The sequence below is a fragment of the Bombina bombina genome, chromosome 2 (assembly GCF_027579735.1).
Source record: "Bombina bombina isolate aBomBom1 chromosome 2, aBomBom1.pri, whole genome shotgun sequence".
In the NCBI taxonomy this organism is placed as follows: domain Eukaryota; kingdom Metazoa; phylum Chordata; class Amphibia; order Anura; family Bombinatoridae; genus Bombina; species Bombina bombina.
In genome coordinates this window covers 332,061,142-332,081,591 of record NC_069500.1, presented here as the reverse complement: position 1 = coordinate 332,081,591, position 20,450 = coordinate 332,061,142, and the positions used below count along the sequence as shown (strand labels likewise).

General features: G+C 35.5%; 1 protein-coding gene across 2 annotated transcripts in view; it reads right to left on the bottom strand.

Annotated features, from left to right (window-relative positions):
- NOS1 (nitric oxide synthase 1) overlaps positions 1-20,450 on the bottom strand; it is a 131,763-nt gene that overhangs the window by 95,386 nt on the left and 15,927 nt on the right. The window contains exons 3-4 of one of the 2 annotated variants that reach the window (XM_053700503.1): positions 18,734-18,762; positions 14,350-14,442 (exon numbers count right to left, since the gene is read on the bottom strand). In XM_053700503.1, coding sequence (XP_053556478.1) covers positions 14,350-14,442; positions 18,734-18,762 — 122 coding nt within the window. Of the gene's footprint in view, positions 1-14,349; positions 14,459-18,733; positions 18,763-20,450 lie in introns of both variants that reach the window. The other variant, XM_053700501.1, reaches the window with a different exon arrangement.

The window sequence follows — 20,450 nt, the reverse complement described above, 5'->3', positions numbered from 1 at the left end:
TGGTACACCTATACCGACAAGACTTGTAATGACTGCGGTGCTTTTTTAATTCTGAAATGACCATATTTTCAGTGTTAAAAGACGAACGCACAGACTTGTAATCTAGCTGAAAGTAAGTTTTTCACTTTATAAATTTATTGTTATTTGTAATATTTATTGTGGGCCCAGGTATGTTCCAATTTAAATATCAATATGTATTTACATATAAAAATAATCTCCTTAATTCCTACAAGGGCTATGCTAAGGGCAGCACTAAACATTAAATAAATCAATAAATTAAAAAATGTGATAAAACATTTCTTATTCCATTACATTTTTAAATTAATTTAATGTGTTGTTGTTTTTGTTTCTCTCCAGAGGCAATCACAGATAAGGGGTGCAGACATTAAACATAAATTTTATAGTGTAAGGTCAGGTTACCATAGCAACAAACTTGTTACAGCATAATTTTTTAGAAATCCGACATCGAATGGAAGCGTTAACACAACGTTAACTTACACCTACACAAAAAGAATGACTTCATGCAAGTCAAGCATGTTCTCCGTCTTCTAATCATTATGTAAATAAAGGATGTTAGCACATATAAAACATATTAAAAGAAACTATTACACTCATATATACACACACACACATATATATATACAGTATATATATATATATATATATATGTCTAAATATGTGTTTGTGTGCATTTATACACGTCTATATATGTGTATACATGTGTATTTATGTGATTATATGTGTACATATGTATGTATATACATACCTGTCAATATATATATATATATATATATATATATATATATATATATATATATATATATATATATATATATATATATATATATTTATATATACAGTATATATATATATATATATATATATATATATATATATTTATTTATATATATATATATATGAATACTGTCCTTGACTTTGGACCGTTCTACAACAAATGAATCTTCAACAGTACCTACCAATGATGGATGTATGCTAAGTCACCCAGAACTATTCACATGGATTTTCATCCTAGTGGGTCCTTACGGGTTTCTGATCATGCTCCAGGAGGCAAGAATAAATATGTGTTTAGAACGCAGAAAAATAGTGGGGGAATAATATATCTTAGGCAGATGAATTGGATTGGTTCTGATTCAATCCATGTAGATTTGCTGTTATTAGACCAATGCATCATTCACATGTCCCTGCTATCCATGATTGATTGTTTTTTAAACTGTAATTACACTGGATTATGATTTTTAATGGTTTGCGCCCCTGTCACGTGATCTTCACTGTGAGCAATACGTGTTGCTGTGGTCGGTAACTATAGACCAATATGTAGTGCCTAGTACGTTAGTGATGGGCTGGTATGCCCATTCACTTTTGAAACCGGGATCTATTAGCCCGATATAGCTATGGTGGTATTGTATACCGGTTGCTATGGTAGCCTGACTGGGCGACGTGACACCATGTGGTCACGTTACGCGACGCAGCGACGTCATGACGTCATTGCGCACGGGGCAGATCAGCGTACAGGAGCGCCAAGCGATATTGTATATAAGGATATGTGTGTTAAGGTATGATAGGTGAGTGGTTGGGCATTAAGTTGTCTATAACTATTTTTTGACATTTGACAAAGGTGTTATGTGAACACCGAAACGTTATGTCGTTTTAATCTTTGCATATTAAAAGTTACATTTTATTATGAACAGTGAGTGCCTTTTTCTGCCTTTGGATATATATATATATATATATATATATATGTATATATATTTACACACACACTTTTAAACCCTTTCCAGTCAAATACCTTTAAACATGCAATATCATTTTTTTCATTCCTAATGTTTTAATGTGTTTTTAATAGAAATACTTGAAATTCCTGTCCTTCACTTAGAAGAAAATGTTGTTCTTGTTTTTAAATAGACACACACACACACACACACACACACATACATACATATATATATATATATATATATATATATATATATATATATATATACATATATATATATATATATAAATATATATATAAAATAAAGTGACCACATCAGCTCTAAGAAAACCCCAAACTAGTTTAATGTGAAATAGAGAACCCAGGATAACTAAAAATACATCTATATCCCAGGGTGCACAGGGGGCATCAAGATAAGTTATTCCCTTTCATTTAGAAAGAAGCAATAGAAAATAGAAAAGTTATAAAAAATAAAGGATGCCCTAGCCAGCACTCTCCGTAACATAACACATTTATAAATTAAGGATCAAGCGCATCAAGATGATCAGATCCAGCACACGTCAAAAACAGACGTCTATAAAAAATATACATTTATTAAATTAATCACATCTAAAAAAATAAAGATAATAATATGTATATAATACATCTAAATTATTATTATTGAATTTAGGTGTATTATATACGTATTATTATCTATATTTTTTTTAGACGTCTGTTTTTGACGTGTGCTGGCTCTGATCATCTTGATGCTCTTGATCCTTAATTTATAAATGTGTTATGTTACGGAGAGTGCTGGCTAGGGCATCCTTTATTTTTTATAACTTTTCTATTTTCTATTGCTTCTTTCTAAATTAATGGGAATATATAAAATATATACAGTATCCCACAAAAGTGAGTACACCCCTCACATTTTTGTAAATATTTTATTATATCTTTTCATGTGACAACACTGAAGAAATTACACTTTGCTACAATGTAAAGTAGTGAGTGTAGGGAGCAGGTTTGTTAAATTTGGTGTTATCGCTCTTACACTCTCTCATACTGGTCACTGGAAGTTCAACATGGCACCTCATGGAAAAGAACTATCTGAGGATCTGAAAAAAGAATTGTTGCTCTACATAAAGATGGCCTAGGCTATAAGAAGATTTTCAAGACCCTGAAACTGAGCTGCAGCACGGTGGGCAAGACCATACAGCGGTTTCACAGGACAGGTTCCACTCAGAACAGGCCTCGCCATGGTCGACCAAAGAAGTTGAGTGCACATGCTCAGCGTCACATCCATAGGTAGTCTTTGGGAAATAGACGTATGAGTGCTGCCAGCTTTGCTGCAGAGGTTGAAGGGGTGGGGGGTCAGCCTGTCAGTTCTCAGACCATATGACGCACACTGCATCAAATTGGTCTGAATGGCTGTTATCCCAGAAGGAAGCCTCTTCTAAAGATGATGCACAAGAAAGCCTGCAAACAGTTTGCTGAAGACAAGCAGACTAAGGACATGGATTACTGGAACCATGTCCTGTGGCCCAATGAGACCAAGATAAACTTATTTGGTTCAGATGGTGTCAAGCATGTGTGGCGGCAACCAGGTGCGGAGTACAAAGACAAGTGTGTCTTGCCTACAGTCAAGCATGGTGGTGGGAGTGTCATGGTCTGGGCCTGCATGAGTGCATGAGTATTCCAACATGATAACGACCCCAAACACACCTCCAAGACGACCACTGCCTTGCTAAAGAAGCTGAGGATAAAGGCGATGGACTGGCCAAGCATGTCTCCAGACCTAAACCCTATTGAGCATCTGTGGGGCATCCTCAAATGAAAGCAAGATTTCTAACATCTACCAGCTCTGTGATGTCGTCATGGAGGAGAGGAAGAGGACTCCAGTGGCAACCTGTGAAGCTCTGGTGATCTCCATGCCCAAGAGGGTTAAAGCAGTGCTGGAAAATAATGGTGGCCACACAAAATATTGACACTGTGGGCCAAATTTGGACATTTCCACTTAGGGGTGTACTCACCTTTGTTGCCAACGGTTTAGACATTAATGGCTGTGTGTTGAGTTATTTTAAAGGGACAGCAAATTTACACTGTTATACAGGCTGTACACTCACTACTTTACATTGTAGCAAAGTGTCATTTCTTCAGTGTTGTCACATGAAAAGATATAATAAAATATTTACAAAAATGTGAGGGGTGTACTCACTTTTGTGAGATACTGTATATATATATATATATATATATATATATATTTTTTTTTTTTTTTCATATAGATATATTCTATAAATTACTGACAACATTTCTCCCGAATAAAAATATTGTCATTTAAAGTATTTATTTGCAGAAAATGACAACTGGTCAAAAAAAAGATGCAGTGCTTTCAGAACTCAAATAATGCAAAGAAAACAAGTTCATATTCATTTTTAAACAGTACAATAGTAATGTTTTATCTTAGAAAGAGTTCAGAAAGATTTCAGAAATCAATATTTGTTGGAATAACCCTGATTTTTCAATTAGTTGTTGCCAACTGTTTAGACATGATTGGCTGTGTGCTGAGTTATTTTGAGGGGACAACAAATTTACACTGTTATCCAGGTTGTACACTCACTACTTTACATTGTCCTCAGAGTTGGGGAACATTGTCTGAGCAAAAGAAAGCAAGATTTTTTTTAGGATAACCTTGTATGTGGCTTGATTCATGTGTCATTTACAAAGCTGGAGCTGCCTGATTCCAGACTTGCTGAAGCACCTCCAGATCATTACCAATACACCACATTTCACAGTGGGTGCGAGACACTGTGCCTTGTACACCTCTCCAAGATTCCGTCTAACCATTAGAAGAACAGGTATAGGGCAAAACTGAAAATTGGTCTACTCAGAGAATATGACCATACTCCAGTCCTCTATGATCCAATCCTTATGGTCTTTTGCAAACCTCAGCTTGGCTCCTCTTTTCTTCTCATTGATTAATGGATTTTTTTCTAGATTTGGGCAACTTCAGCCCTGCCTCTAGGAGCATATTTTAAACTGTTCTCACTCTGCACTTCACCCCAGCTGCCATGTCCAATTCATTTTGTAGGTCCTACTGTTATTGAGTGACATTTGAATGAGTTGCCGGTCATTACCGGCAGTGCAGAGACATTTTTGGCCTTTTCTGGTCTATAGCTTTGTTGTGCCCAATGTCTGCTGTTATTTTTTATTCCAATTTCTTTTGAGGTATTATTAACACTAGGCTTGATTACGAGTTTTGCGGTATGAGTGAAAAAGCAGCATTAAGGCTCTTTTTCACTACCGCTGGTATTACGAGTTTTGCAGGTTTAGATGCACCGCACACTTTTTTGGCCTTAACGCCACGTAACTACCACAGCTTTCAATGGGACTTGGGTATTACGAGTTTGCCTGGGAGGCCAAAAAGTGAGCGGTACAGCCAGTACCGTCAAGATCTATACCGTAATCTGAAAAGTCAGTAGTTATGGGTTTTACGCTCCGGACATCACCGCCACTATAATAAACATATTAACCCCTAAACCGCCGTACTCCGGCATCGCAAACACTAGTTAAATATTATTATCCCCTAATCTGCTGTCCTTAACGTCGCCTCCACCTACATTACAGTTATTAACCCATAATCTGCCGCCCCCGACGTCGCCGCTACCTACCTACACTTGTTAACCCCTAATCTGCGCCACTATACTAAAGGTATTAAAACCTAAACATAACCCTAACCCTAACAAACACTAACTTTAATGTAATTAAAATAAATCTAAATAAAACCTACTATTAATAACTAAATAAGTCCTATTTAAGACTAAATACCTGTAAAATAAAACCTAAGCTAGCTACAATATAACTAATAGTTACATTGTAGCTAGCTTAGGTTTTATTTTTATTTCACAGGCAAGTTTGTATTTATTTTAACTAGGTAGACTAGTTAGTAAATAATTATTAACTATTTACTAACTACCTAGATAAAATAAATACAAATTTACCTGTAAAATAAAACCTAACCTGTCTTACACTAACACCTAACCTTACACTACAATTAAATAAATTACATTAATTAAATACAATTAACTAAATTACAAACAAAAAAAACACTAAATTACACAAAATAAAAAAGAAATTATCAAATATTTAAACTAATTACACCTAATCTAATAGCCCTATCAAAATAAAAAAGCCCCCAAAATAAAAAACCCACTAGCCTAAACTAAACTGCCAATAGCCCTTAAAAGGGCCTTTTTTCGGGGCATTGCCCCAAAGAAATAAGCTCTTTTACCTGTAATAAAAAATACAAACAACCCCCCAACAGTAAAACCCACCACCCACACATCCAAACCCCCCAAACAAAATCCTTACTAAAAAAACCTAAGCTCCCCATTGCCCTGAAAAGGGCATTTGGATGGGCATTGCCCTTAAAAGGTCATTTAGCTCTTTTTCCGCCCAAACCCTAATCTAAAAATAAAACCCACCCAATAAACCCTTAAAAAAACCTAACACTAACCCCCGAAGATCCACTTACAGTTTTTGAAGACCCGACATCCATCCTCAACGAAGCCGGCAGAAGTCTTCATCCAAGCGGCTGAAGTCTTCATTCAAGCCGGCAGAAGTATTCATCCAGACTGCATCTTCTATCTTCCGGCGTGGAGCGGCTCCATCTTCAAGACTGCGGCGTATAGCATCCTTCAATCGAAGTCTTCATGAACAATGAATTCTCCTTTAAATTACGTAATTCAAGATGGCGTCCTTTGAATTCCGATTGGCTGATAGAATTTTATCAGCCAATCAGAATTAAAGGTTAAAAAATCCTATTGGCTGATGCAATCAGCCAATAGGATTGAGCTTCAATCCTATTGGCTGATCACATCTGCCAATAGGATTGAGCTCGCATTCAATTGGCTGATTGGGGTTTTATTTAGGTTTATTTTAATTACATTAAAGTTAGGGGTGTTAGTGTTAGACTTAGGGTTAGGGTTTAAAAACTTTAGTATAGTGGCGGCGACGTTGGGGCAGAAGATTAGGGGTTAATAAGTGTAGGTAGGTGGCAGTGACATTGGGGGCAGCAGATTAGGGGTTAATAAGTGTAATGTAGGTGGGAGCGACATTGAGGGGGCAGATTAGGGGTTAATAAGTGTAGGTAGGTGGCGGCGATGTTGGGGATGGCAGATTAGGCGTTAATAAGTGTAATGTAGGTGGCGGCCATGTCCGGGGCGGCAGATTAGGTTTTAATAAGTGTAATGTAGGTGGCGGCGACATTGGGGGCGGCAGATTAGGGGTTAATAAGTGTAGGTAGGTGTCGGTGATGTCGGTGGCGGCAAATTAAGGGTTAATAAGTGTAATGTAGGTGTCAGTGATGTCGGGGGAGGCAGATTAGGGGTGTTTAGACTTGGGGTTTATGTTAGGGTGTTAGGTGTAAACATAACTTTTGTTTCCCCATAGGAATCAATGGGGCTGCGTTACGGAGCTTTACGTTGCTTTATTGCAGGTGTTAGGCTTTTTTTCAGCTGGCTCTCCCCATTGATGTCTATGGGGAAATCATGCACGAGCACGTAAAACCAGCTCACTGCAGCGCTGGTATTTGAGTGCGGTATGGAGCACAATTTTGCTTTATGGTGCAATATTGCCTGCTAATGCCGGGTTTTTGCAAACCTGTAATACCAGCGCTTTAGGGAGGTGAGCAGTGACACCACGCCGCTCATAACGCAAAACTTGTAATCTAGCTGACTGTTTCCGCCATCCAGCAGGTCCTATTGCAAGAGGATAGTAATGAAAACAGCAGTGGTATATATAATATAATAATTGCTCTAAATGACAATATTTTTATTATAAATTTGGGAGAAATGTTGTCACTAGTTTATAGAATAAAACAAAAATTTTAATTTCCCTCAAACATATTACTATAAATAGTAAAACCAGTGGTCTCTTATTTTTTCCAGAGCTGCATATGTATCTATAAGACTTTTGCTTGCGTGCTAACTTTTTACTTTCAACTTTACTTTGAGCACATTTAGTGCTTGAGTGAAAAAAATAGATTGCCACTTATAATATGTCCCGTAGTCTTATAATTATCTCCCCACTACCCCACACCAAAGATGGGTACTTAAGAGATATGTGTGCACTTTAGGTTTATGGATTTTGACAAAGTGATGTATACATGCATGTGCTGCACTTACAGAAATTGGGGTTTACAGTTCTTGCTCAATATTGTAATATTAATTTGCTGAATCACAATCTACTTGTGTAAACGCCTGATTTTTATGTGGGACCCCTATAGTGGTGCTGAATATACCTGTACAAAACACATCTACTAATTTCTAAACTTGAGACCATAATATCTAGATTACATGTGGCCATAAAGGAAAATCACAGGGCATCCCTTAAAGATCTACAAGGAGCTTGCAATATTCTTTTGGGCACAACTAATTTAAATGATTATAAATGATGTCATGATATTTTTATGATTTATCTCGTACAAATGATAATTAAATATAGAATAACACAGTTGTAAATAGTTGGCTAAACATTGAAGTATGTGCTATTTACTGGTTTGGATAGGCACAGGTTTCAGCAGATGTTCTAAACTGATCATTTAAAAGTTACATCTTACCAGGTATCCTAGCAAAACAGCAAAAACTAACACACCTACATTTATTTGAATTCCTTTTGTCAGTATGTATAAATTGTGTCATCAATGAACAATGCTTACATCATTCCAAAACTTCTAATGTGGAATGTTCACACACCTCCAATTATGCTTTATTCTCTGCTGTTTCAATGCAACAAGATTCTATAACCTGTAGCAAAGTTCCTTAAATGGTCTACATTACTCGAAAAAGACTACTAGATCCTCTTAGTCTCTTGAATGGAGAAAAGGGTGAGGGGGATATACCAATAAAGCATTGATGTGAAAATATGCACCAGATTCCTGATGTCAATGCCTTCATAAACATAAAAATGAAAGCTCCTTATGACATATCACACATTGAATAAAGTATTTGGTACATTATGCTGTAAACCGAAGCTCTGAGGTTTATTGTGCAGTTTGAATGCTTCATTAAAACAGAACCTGGGAATTCCAACCATAAGACAATGTTTAAATATTACAAAACTGAAGGGTCACAGCTGGGATTATAGCTAGAGACGATGGTTAATGGGTGATGGGTGTTTCATGCTGGATCAGCATTAAGATGGTGGGGAAATCCTGTATTTATCTCCAAAATATAAGTTAAAAGCAGATTAATGCCGAGGGGTAGAATAGAAGTTTAGTAAAACGGATTAACAAGCCCTATGTAGTGTGAAGCTTAGCAGGCAGTCTGGCAGTGAGAGAGATATCCCAATCAAACATGTGCTAGGGGAATCCCATAATCTGTTGCTGCATATTCAGTAATATTGTAGAGGAAATCCCATCTTTTTACACATTTATCAGTCATTAATATATATCTGCTGCATGTGTTCAACTAGCGCTCAATATTCAGTGAAGAGCTGGGAACAAAATCCTAAATACTAGTAATACTCTTGCATAAGAAGAACTGAAAATTCAGGAGAGGGAGAGAGAGGGAGAGAGAGAGAGAGATGGAGAGAGAGGGGGAGAGAGAGAGAGATAGAGGGGGGCAGAGAGAGAGAGGGAGAGAGGGGGAGAGGGAGGGAGAGAGAGAGAGAGAGAGAGAGGGAGGGAGGGAGAGAGAGGGGAGAGAGAGCTCTGAGGATGCGCTAATTATTGTAGCACAAATCGCGATTGCACTCAAGCGATAATGTTTACTTTTAACTTGTAATATGAGTGGCAAACCTGACGTGGGCAAATACCCGCGATAAACTCCTTTTTGCTTGCGTGTATTGTTAACGCGCCACTTGTAATCTGGGCCTTAATTATAATGTTGTATTTATTATGTGTGTGTTTTTGTTTTTAGAAACTACTATCAACGTAAGAGGGAATGCACTGAAAACTTAACTCTTTCTCAGCAAAAATGAAATGCATGAGACTACAAATTTAAAATAAGGCAGTGATATTTGATAGATAGTTAATATTACATCTACTTAACCAGGTCTGCCCAAACCTCATACCATGGTCCTCTCATTTTATTTTTATATGGCTTTCAGCACAACTTGAGAAGAAAAAATACATTGGTAATTTGTTATTAAACAATAAATTTCCTCACTTCTAATTAGGTAATGAAGCGTTCACATCTAGAGAAGTATGCATTAAATGTGTTGACACTAATATCCTACGTCAATTTTAACTACAAATGTGATTATAATCTGATTTCATTTTGAGATATTATATTTGACTATTAATGACCAGCACACAATAAATTAAGGATTTTGCACACCCTGCATTATAGACAAAAAATTCAGAGAAATAAAACATGCTGATAAAGGAAATTACAGTTATATCTCTACAAAAAAGTAAACCTACATGCATCTGATATCTCACATTAAAGGACATTAAAGGGACATTCCGGTCAAAATTTAAATGCACATAAAGGAATTACAACTATGAATAGAAACATATTTGCAATATACATATATTGGCAAAAATTCTTCTATTAAACGTTATCACTGTTCTAGCGTTAACAGTTTTCTCTGCACGTGCATATGAAGCATTGCAAGATATTCTCAATGCGGCAGCATTTTAAATATTGCAGCTGCTCAGAGCGACAGTGAGGCTTGTTCTATGTCAGCAATTAACAAAGTGAGTCCTTACCAGATGATACAAATACCTTTGGCTCTCTGAGCAAGTGCTGTGTTTTAAAATGCTGGTGCACTTTTGTAACAGCTATAGCTTTCACTAAGAGCATTTTTGCTAATACATGTATATTGCAAAAATGCTACTATACGAAATGCATTTTAATTTTGGCTGGGTTGTTTACTTAAAGGCTAGATTACTAGTAGAGTGCTAACTGCTGTGCACCAGCATTAAGGGATATATTGTGGCTCTTTGCGCACGTCGGAAGTAGCACACGTATTACGAGTTGAAAGTAAAAGCATTTGCTTGAGCGCAATTTAATTAAGCGGGCGTTGAGTTGGCGTGACTTCAGAGCTCTGGTTAACTGTTAAAAATACATTTAAAAGTACAGTTACACCTATAGGAAAACTATCTGATAAAAATTATTTTAAAAAAAATGCATTAAAAAGTTATAAGGTTCTAAGATATGAGGTTTCAGGTGTTTGAAGAAAAAAAAGCCATGTAAAGGGGCTTTAATATAGAGATACATAAATACACATGTCTACAACAGGTGAGTATGTATGTATATGTGTGTATATATGTGTGTACAGATGTATTTATTATTATTCTTTATTTATAAAGCGCCAACAGATTCCGCAGTGCTGCCCATGGGTACAAAGGTAAAGGTACAACGGAGAAACAATACAATAAGAGACACAATTTTACAGACAAATACAGGGGGAATTGAGGGCCCTATTCCCGTGGGAATCTAGATTTATGTGTTTTAGTATATATATATATATATATATATATATATATATATATATATATTGTACATATTTCACATTCAAATGTTACGCACTTACAGAAAAATGTACTAAAGCAGTTGTGATAATGTTTTAAAGTGCACCAGGATTACACTTGCGAAAAATCTTTTTACTTTCAGCATGAAATACAAGCGCAACCCGATGTGCGCAAAAATCCTCCATCTAGCACTTAACACTTGAGTGGGAGCACTAATTAGCGCTTCACTCGTAAATTAGCCCTAAAGGAGCAGAATCTATTTTCTTCAAATATTAATTCATGTGATGCCATAATATAAACATGCCAGTAACATATCTACATAGATATTTGCTTTACATTACAAAATGGATGGGGCATTAAGACTACAAATATATTCTGCATTTGCTTGCCTACATTCATATTATTACTGCAAAATTTATTTTTATTTTTTGCACACCCCACCTCCTTCACCCAGAATAAATAGTTTGAGAAACGTTTGAGATTTAGGCATTTACATGACTATTACCCATGTGATTCCCATGGCAACAGGGTTGTCATTAACATTGTTCCACCAATGATCTTTTCTTGCAGGTGTCACTGACCTGTCCCTAAATGCTATTTTTGTGAGGTTGTATAGAAATGCAAAACAAATGTTCTAAAGTGTATAGAAAAAAAGGAACATAAATCTAAAGGCAACTAAAAATTAAATTACATTGAAAAAGTGCATTTAATATTTATTCATGGATAAATGTTTACATTTCGTTTTAATGTGGGTTTGTTTCATATTAAACATTGTGGTCCCAGCAAGAAGCTACTTTCCAAAGTGCAATATTCATTTTTATTGGAAGCACCTTGCAATGAACTTAAGGTTCATTCTCTATTTAATGTGCTTATGGCATATTTCTTTTAGAATAAATTCTCTTTATTAAAAGGTTGCTTACATTGCCTATATAGATCACAATATTTTCATTTTCTTCAAATTGTACATAACTGGAATCTTGGAGTATAGAGAAATATGTCAAATAAATCAATGATGCCACCTTAATTTAAAAAATAAGCCGAGAATGTCACAGAAGAAAACACTGCCTTATAGGGACACTATATTTAGTCAAACATTTTTTATCATCTGTATGAGCAAGCAGCAATTAAATATTGATGGTGAATTTTTCTTCCCTGGAAATGTGAGGTAAAATCTTTAGTTAAATTTATCTTGACATTAAAACAACTATGGGATAGATTATGAGTGGCTAACTGTTGCTCACAAGCAATATCTGGTCTTTCTTCGCTTTTTGCGCGCAACGGAAATATTGTGCATATTACAAGTTGAAAGTAAACACATTTGCTTGAGTGTAATCGCGATTTACACTCGTCGGATTACCACAACTTCAGAGCTCACGTAAAGGGTAGGGGAAGGAAAAAAAGTTGCTTTAAACACAACATAAATATATGTAAAAGTGCAGTTACACTCATATTAACACTATGATAAAAATTATTAAAAAAATATTTAAAAAGTTATAAGGGCTCAAATATAGATGGTATAATATAAAAGGGCTGCAAAGGGCTTTAACATATATATGCATACATAAACATGTCTAAATATGTGTATGTATGTATATATATATATATATATATATATATATATATATATATATATATATATCGAGAGAGAGAGTTGTGTGTACAAATGTATTTATGTGTTTTATTGTATATGTATTGTACATATTTCACATTCCAATGATCTTCACTTAAAGGATAATGTACTTTTTATTGTAAATACATATTCTATGCCTATCTATATATACCTATACCTCTAATTTCCATATGAAGAACATAGGAATGTAAAAAATCATGGTTCGCGATTTAGGACTAATGCGGTCAGGTTGCGCACATGAAGAATTGTTAATTGCAATGTTCGTTATTGAAATATTTCATATAAAATATAAAAACATATTAAAGGGACATTCCACCCACATTTTTTCTTTTATGATTTAGAAAGAGAATGCAATTTTAAACATCTTTCTAATTTACTTATATTATCTCATTTGTTTTATTCTCTTGATATTCTTTGATGAAAAGCATATCTAGATATGCTCACTAGCTGCTGATTGGTTGCTGCACATAGAAGCCTTGTGTGATTGGCTCACCAAGTGCATTGCTTTTTCTTCAACTAAGTATATTTAAAAAATGAAGCAAAATAAATAATGGAAGTAAATTGTAATGTTGTTTAAATTTCTATTCTCTATCTGAATCATGAAAGAAAGATTTTGGGTTTAGTGGCCCTTTAATACAAATTATTAAAGATAATTTATAGATATATTCTATGGATTATTTAGAATATTTTACAATATGTTTAATAATTTTTAATATTTTGTATTAATATATTTTAATATTTTATAAGTAATATTTCAATAACGGCATTGAAGTCAGCAATTCTTCATTCTTATGTTCTTCAAATAGAAAATAATGCACTTTTTATTATTAAATATATATTTCTATGTATAGCTGATAATGTTCATGTAAAAATTACATTGTTCTGTAGGTGAAGAACATTGGAATGTGAACTATTTATAACTCCTGTTGGGTTAGCGTGCAAATATCGTTTTTTATCTCGAATTAATTCAGACACGTATTTGTAAGTGCGAGTTGTGTTTCACTAGCGCGCAAACTTTTTACTTTCAACATGTAATACAGCTACCTGACGTGCACAAAAAAGTCTCTGTCTAGTAAAGTTTACCCTTGAGCCGGAGCATTAAATAACACTCCACTCATAGTCTAGACCTTTATTTGTTATGTACTTCATGCTAATATTCAATAGCTAATATGTGCATCTCACTAATGTTCATTGGCTTTTGGGAACAAATGCTCATGATCAGCCAATGAGTATTAGCAGGAGGTACTTATCAGCCAAGATTTCACCTTGTGTGAATGTTGCTCTTTCAGAAAGGACATTGATTTTTTTTAAATACAATATTCCTTTGAAGTAATAAGGCATAACCTACATCATCAAAGACCAATATTAATCTCAGCAAATATGAATATAAAAAATGAGTGCCTGAAATACTTTTTATTTATGTTAATAATAGAGAAATATTATTCCATGATCATAATTTTGCCTGGCTTATTGTAAGTACTTTAATTGCTGCACAATATTTTGTAGCTCCCTGATAAGATATTTACCTACCTGATCACATTCCCGGTAAGGATTATTTAAAACTACAGGCATGTTGTTGTTTCTCCATAAATCATTATATGGTTGATTGTTCTCCATGCTTTGCTGTTTCTGGGGTAGGCTGAAAAAAAGTAGAAGACAATGTGACATAAAGACTATCCACATTCAAAAAATATTGCGTAACAGACAACATCTTAAAGGGACTATGAAATCAATAAAAGCAACACAGGAGCAAATTAGTTAATTGTAATCTTTCAAATATTAACCTTTGTAATTTTTAGAAGGTCAGACACAAAAGCAGGATAACAACTTGATTCCTCGTTTGCTGAAGATTCATCATGACAATATGGGTTGCACATTTTTACAAAATATCAGTACTGGCGTGGGTCTGGTGGTTAGGAGGTTAGATGGGGTTAAAGGTCATGATTAATGGATTAATTGGCTTTGAGTAAATGGGGAGGTATCTCCATTAAGGGGTGCAGAGGGGGTCCAGTGGAATGGGGGTTAAGCAATGTGGTGAGTGGCAGATAGGGGGGTTAAGTGATGGAGAGGGTCTGACAGGGGCTAAGTGTAGAGAAGGTTGTGGTTAGGGTAACTAGACCCAGTAGGGAATCTGGTGTTAAGTAGGGGTAGTGCTGTGACAGGATCTTGGGTAGGTGGGGGTAATGGTGGTTTGGTAGGGGTAGCATTGGCAATACATTTGTTTTTAAAACAAAGTGTCTCTAAAAAGTAAAATTATAAGTAATAGACAGCATAATAAAAGATAAGTGTTTATCTCAGTTGTCAGATTTTTTAAATGCTTAAAAAAATACATATGTCCAGATTAAAAGATAAGCGCTAATGATGGGTTGCAATAAAATTTTTGCTATGTTGTGCTTGATTGTTGAATCTGGTTCTGTTGCTACCATGTGAGTAAATCACTAATTGTTGTGAGGAAGCAAGGAGCTCACCAATTTTTAAGGGAGCAGCTGAACCCTTGTCTGACATCGGGAGAGTCTATCACTGTCTTATTGACTCGCTGCTGCATTTTGCTGCAGTGTGGGTTCAATACTGATTGAATAGTGACTTTGGCATTTCATCAGCTATACCTTTATGTGGGAGATCATTAAACGTTGGCCGCTTATGGGTATCATTGGGCATCTTTCCAAGATGGCCACAAACTTGTATTTTGGATGAAGCCATGCGGAATTTGATGAAACAGATATGGGCTCTAGACCTCACATATTAAACTTCAGCATGGCGTCAAGACTTTGTTGCAGCATGTGCACTGTCTACCAGCCTAACCTACCCTCATAAAAACACAGGCTTAAAAGAAGGAATGCAGCTTTCTGAGGCAGAAGATGCTCTGTTGGGCTTCATTGTTGAATCTAGTTCTGTTTCTACCAATGTGAGTAAATCACTAATTATTGTGAAGAAGCAAGGAGCTCACCAATTTTTGAGGGACCAGCTGAACCCTTGTCTGACATTGAGAGATTCTGTCACTGTCTTATTGACTCACTGCTGCATTTTGCTGCAGTGTAGGTTCAATACTGATTGTATAGTGACTTTGGCATCTGATCTGCTATACCTTTATGTGGGAGAGCTCAGCAGAAATGATCCTTGGTACAATAGCCACATTTGTACCAGGACTAGAATGAATCCTGCTGTTGAAGCATTAGAATGTTTTACAGTACACATTGGGGGAGCACTGGTGTAACTCGCAAATCAATTAGCAATTCCTGGATTACCTACACAGCTCTTTTGTGATCAACCAAGGAGAGGTGTTGGTTATGCAGATACATTTTTACTCAAACCATTACGTCTTGTGTGCCATACATTTCTAAACAAAGTGCATACCGTGCTAGATTACAAGTGGCGTGCCAAATTATGGCACTCCCGCATACGGGCAAATTTGTCTGCTTGTGGGAGCGCGATAATTAATCAGCCATTACAAGTGGCTGGTTATTGCTAACGGTAGCAATTAGCGTTTAGAAAATTAACCAGAGATCAGATCTCTGGTTAATTTTCTAAAAGTGCCCCAAATTCCCTCAAAATAGAGGACATTATAGTTTTTTTTATAAAGGGGCTTTAAAGTTGGTGGGAGTGAGGTGTTAGAAAGAAACGCCACTGAAAAGAGCCTTTACATTGCAGTCTATGGGAAATGTGTATTCCCATAGAACACAATGAAAATATATATGTTTATGCTTATATACATATATATTTATGTGTTAATATAATATGTGTACATACGAAGTGAGTAATAAATATTTGACATTCCTAATGCGGTGTCGGGTTAGCTCGCGAGCGATAGGTGTTATTTTTTTGTTAAGTTGCGTTCTCCATTGAAGTCTATGGGGAAGTTAAAATGGTTGTGATATCTGAAGTCCTACAGTAAGCGCCCGGTGGGTTTCGCTCGCACACTAACTTTTTACATTAAACTTGTAATACACGTTCTATCCTGCGTGTGTTACAAGTTTACTTTCAGCGGTATTAGTATTCAAGCCTGAGTACTAAATACCACTCCACTTGTAATCTGGCCCTAAGATGGTTATGTTTATATGTCCTTCACTAGCTTCTAAATTTGACATTTGTACAATGCATGGTCTATTGATTATACCAGTTGTAATTCTAATCCAAACAACATCATATACTTAGCCCATACTTGAGTCTAATTTCTGTCATTATGCACAATAAATATTCTCCATAGACTCACTAATATGTGTCTATAATTTAGTTATTTGATCAATTCTGTAGTTTCCTTTTTCTAAACGCTAGAGCTTAGCTTTCAGCAGCAAGTAATTATAAGATATAGTACATCTTATTGTGTAGTAACATGGAATATATATGATATAGCATTTTTGCCAAGACACGAACAAGTTTTGATCACACATATTCCTCTACGTTAAATAATTAAATAATTAAATATATAATGCAGGAAGTGTGGAGTGGAATAAAGCTTAATATATGCAAGACAAACAGACCCAGTGTTTTGCATAATAATTGTTTGACTTGCTTACTAGTGTTTGTTATGTTTATTTCCTTTAAAGTAAAAAAAAAAAGCAAATGTATCCGCATGGTTACATTCTCCAGACTTTTATTTGCATTTTGTGGTCAATGATCTCCGTAACTTAATTATCTAGTCATAACATTGTTTATGACTAAGGGCTCGATTTATCAAGCCTTCTCCTCCCCTACAGATGCAGGTTCTCACAAGAGAACTTGCAGTCATGATTTATCAAGCAGCAGTCATTAGATGGGTGCTTCCCTACCCTCTTCTCCACCTCTTAAGTGGAGAATTTCAATAAGAGGTGGAGAAGGGGTGGGATTGCACGCAAGCACAAAATAACGCTCGTGTGCAATGTTGAATTCTTCCAGCGGATTGCTGCCTGCCAGAGCCGAGCTGGGGCGGACAGGGGTGAATATGTACGTCATTCTCCACCCTTGATTGATAAATCGAGCCCTAAGTATATGCTTTGAGTTTCTGTATGAATGGGGGTTCTTTAGCTGTTAGGTGTTTTCATAAGAACGTTTTTACTATTGACATGGTAAATTTGAAGATATTGTAATTCGAGCTTGCTTTAACTTTTACTGATTTCTGTTTCTATATCTGTATTGTTAATGGCACTTCTATTGCATGTTTGCTTCTCTAATAATACAAATAGGTTTATAAAAAATAGACAGGCCTACAAGGCTCATGTATCTTGATCTTCCTTATCACACAATGAAGAACATGAAAGAATAATGAACAGAAACACACTCTCATAATCAACATATGCCGTTTTATTTAGTAAATCTGCATATCTAAACATAGAGCTTGTGAAATGCAGCATTGCTTGGTTTCAAGCTGGTCAGATAATGAGTGGAAATAGAGGGAACTCTGTGGACCCAATATACAATATATATTTGTGATTAGCTTAAACTTCTAGGGCTTTATTTTAACATTGAGGCTTGTGTGTGATCTTTTGTGTCATGGGTTCAACCTTTATTTGATAAATATTTGAACTTCAATGCACATTTACCAGCCAAGGCTTTTATTGGCATTTTCTCAGGTAAATTTAAATGTGCCTAAAATATAGCTTTCTAGTCAGCAGGGTATGTACAAGACTCTGCCAGAGTATTGGCTGTTTTGCATAATGTATTATTTTCTTTCTTCCATTGCCAATACTATGAGCAGCATGTATAGCTAAATAGACTAGACAAATCTAGACAAATGCAATTCTCATATAAAGTTTCAAGATGTTATTTTGTCCCAATAACGCAACGAATCATTTGGAAAATGCAGGAGGAAAACGGGAGATCTCTTACCATTAAGAATACATTTTTAGTTTTTTTGATATAGGCAAGATGTCCAAACATTAAAAAGCAAAGAATATTTGTAACTGACATCTGATTGTCCTAGTTTCTTTGAGGATATGACAGGTTCAGGTTGCATTGATTGATCATTTACTCACAGACCTCTTTTTAATATGTACAGTTATTGGCCTTAGGCCAGTCTACATGAATTGATATCAGGGGTAGGTTTTTTGCTGAATCTGATCTGTGCAGCTATGGAAGTAACTCTAATGCTAACATTACTGTTTCATTATCATATTTATGTTACTTTAACAGCAGCTATGTATAACTGCTTAATGGTTTATCTATGAATTAAAGGGGCAGTAAAGTCAAAATTAAACTTTTATGATTCGGATAGAGTATGTAATTTTAAACAACTTTCCAATTTACTTCTGTTATCAAATTTGCTTCTTTAATCTTGGTATCTTTTATTGAAGAGTAAAAGTAGGTAGGCTTATAAGTGCTCAGGAGTGTGCACGTGCCTTCAGTACTCTACGGCACCTGTGTTTAGCAACATTGTTTGTAGCTTTGTTATACAATGTTGCAAAACACTGCTAATGTATTTTAAATTCAGCTAATTCTTTAATCATTTTGCTTTATGTAAATTACTGTACACGGTTAAATGTTATTTTACCTAATCATCTTCTCATCTAACTTTTCCATCTGAAATCAAACACGTCAGAAGTCTCTCACCAGTAAACAGGACAGTTCTTGAGGGCCCGTGTTTCTGGCTAGTCTTCAGACTCGCCAGAAACAGCAGTTATGAAGCAGCGGTCTAAAGACCGCTGCTCCATAACACTGTCCACCTGCTCTGATGAGGCGGACAGAGATCACCACAATTCAATCTGATCGAGTACGATCGGGTTGATTGACACCCTCTGCTGGCGGCTGAATGGCCACGAGTCTGCAGGGGGCGGCGTTGCACCAGCAGTTCACAAGAGCTGCTGGTGCAATGCTGAATACGGAGAGCGTATTGCTCTCCGCATTCAGCGATGTCTGTCGGACCTGATCCGCACTGTCGGATCAGGTCCAACAGACATTTGATAAATAGGCCTCACAGGGAGGGTATACAGGTCTGCTTTTTAACCAGTGTTACTGACCAGACCTACATTAGTGTACTAATGTATAATTAATCCCTAATACTTGTTTCTCAAGTTCAAATTAGTTAATTTTAATAAAGTAGTTTGAATAAATAATGTCTAGAAAGAAAGTGTATACTGGTGTCAAGTGAATATTGATTCCAAGTGCTGAATACTGAGGGGTCAATTTATCAAAGCGTCAATCTCAGTGCATTCGCCAGCGTCAATACGCTCGCCAGACATTGCTGACGTGTATCTGAATACGATACACTTATTTATCAAAAAAGACATAAAAAACACGCGCGTCAAGTACGGTGCAAAGAGCATTCGACTGTTGTTAACTAACAGTCATCCATGTTGCGGTTATTTGGGTTTTTCACAACTTTATTTATTATTTCATCACTGTCCATGAACAAGCACATTTCTCTAAAGCTAATCTTTTATTTTTCAACTGTTAATGTCCAAGAAATAGCTACATTTATACCTCAACAAACAATATCTCATAGAAAGTTTTTTTTCATATTTATTTGTTATACAAAGAAATCTGTTATATGATGCTTTCACATAAATGAATGTGTATTTGTATTTCTAGAAGTCATGATATGCTTTTATATCATTTATTTTTATAAATGATTATTAATGCTAGAATTTGTATATATATCTTTGCATATACTTGTATATATATATATATATATATATATATATATATATATATATATATTG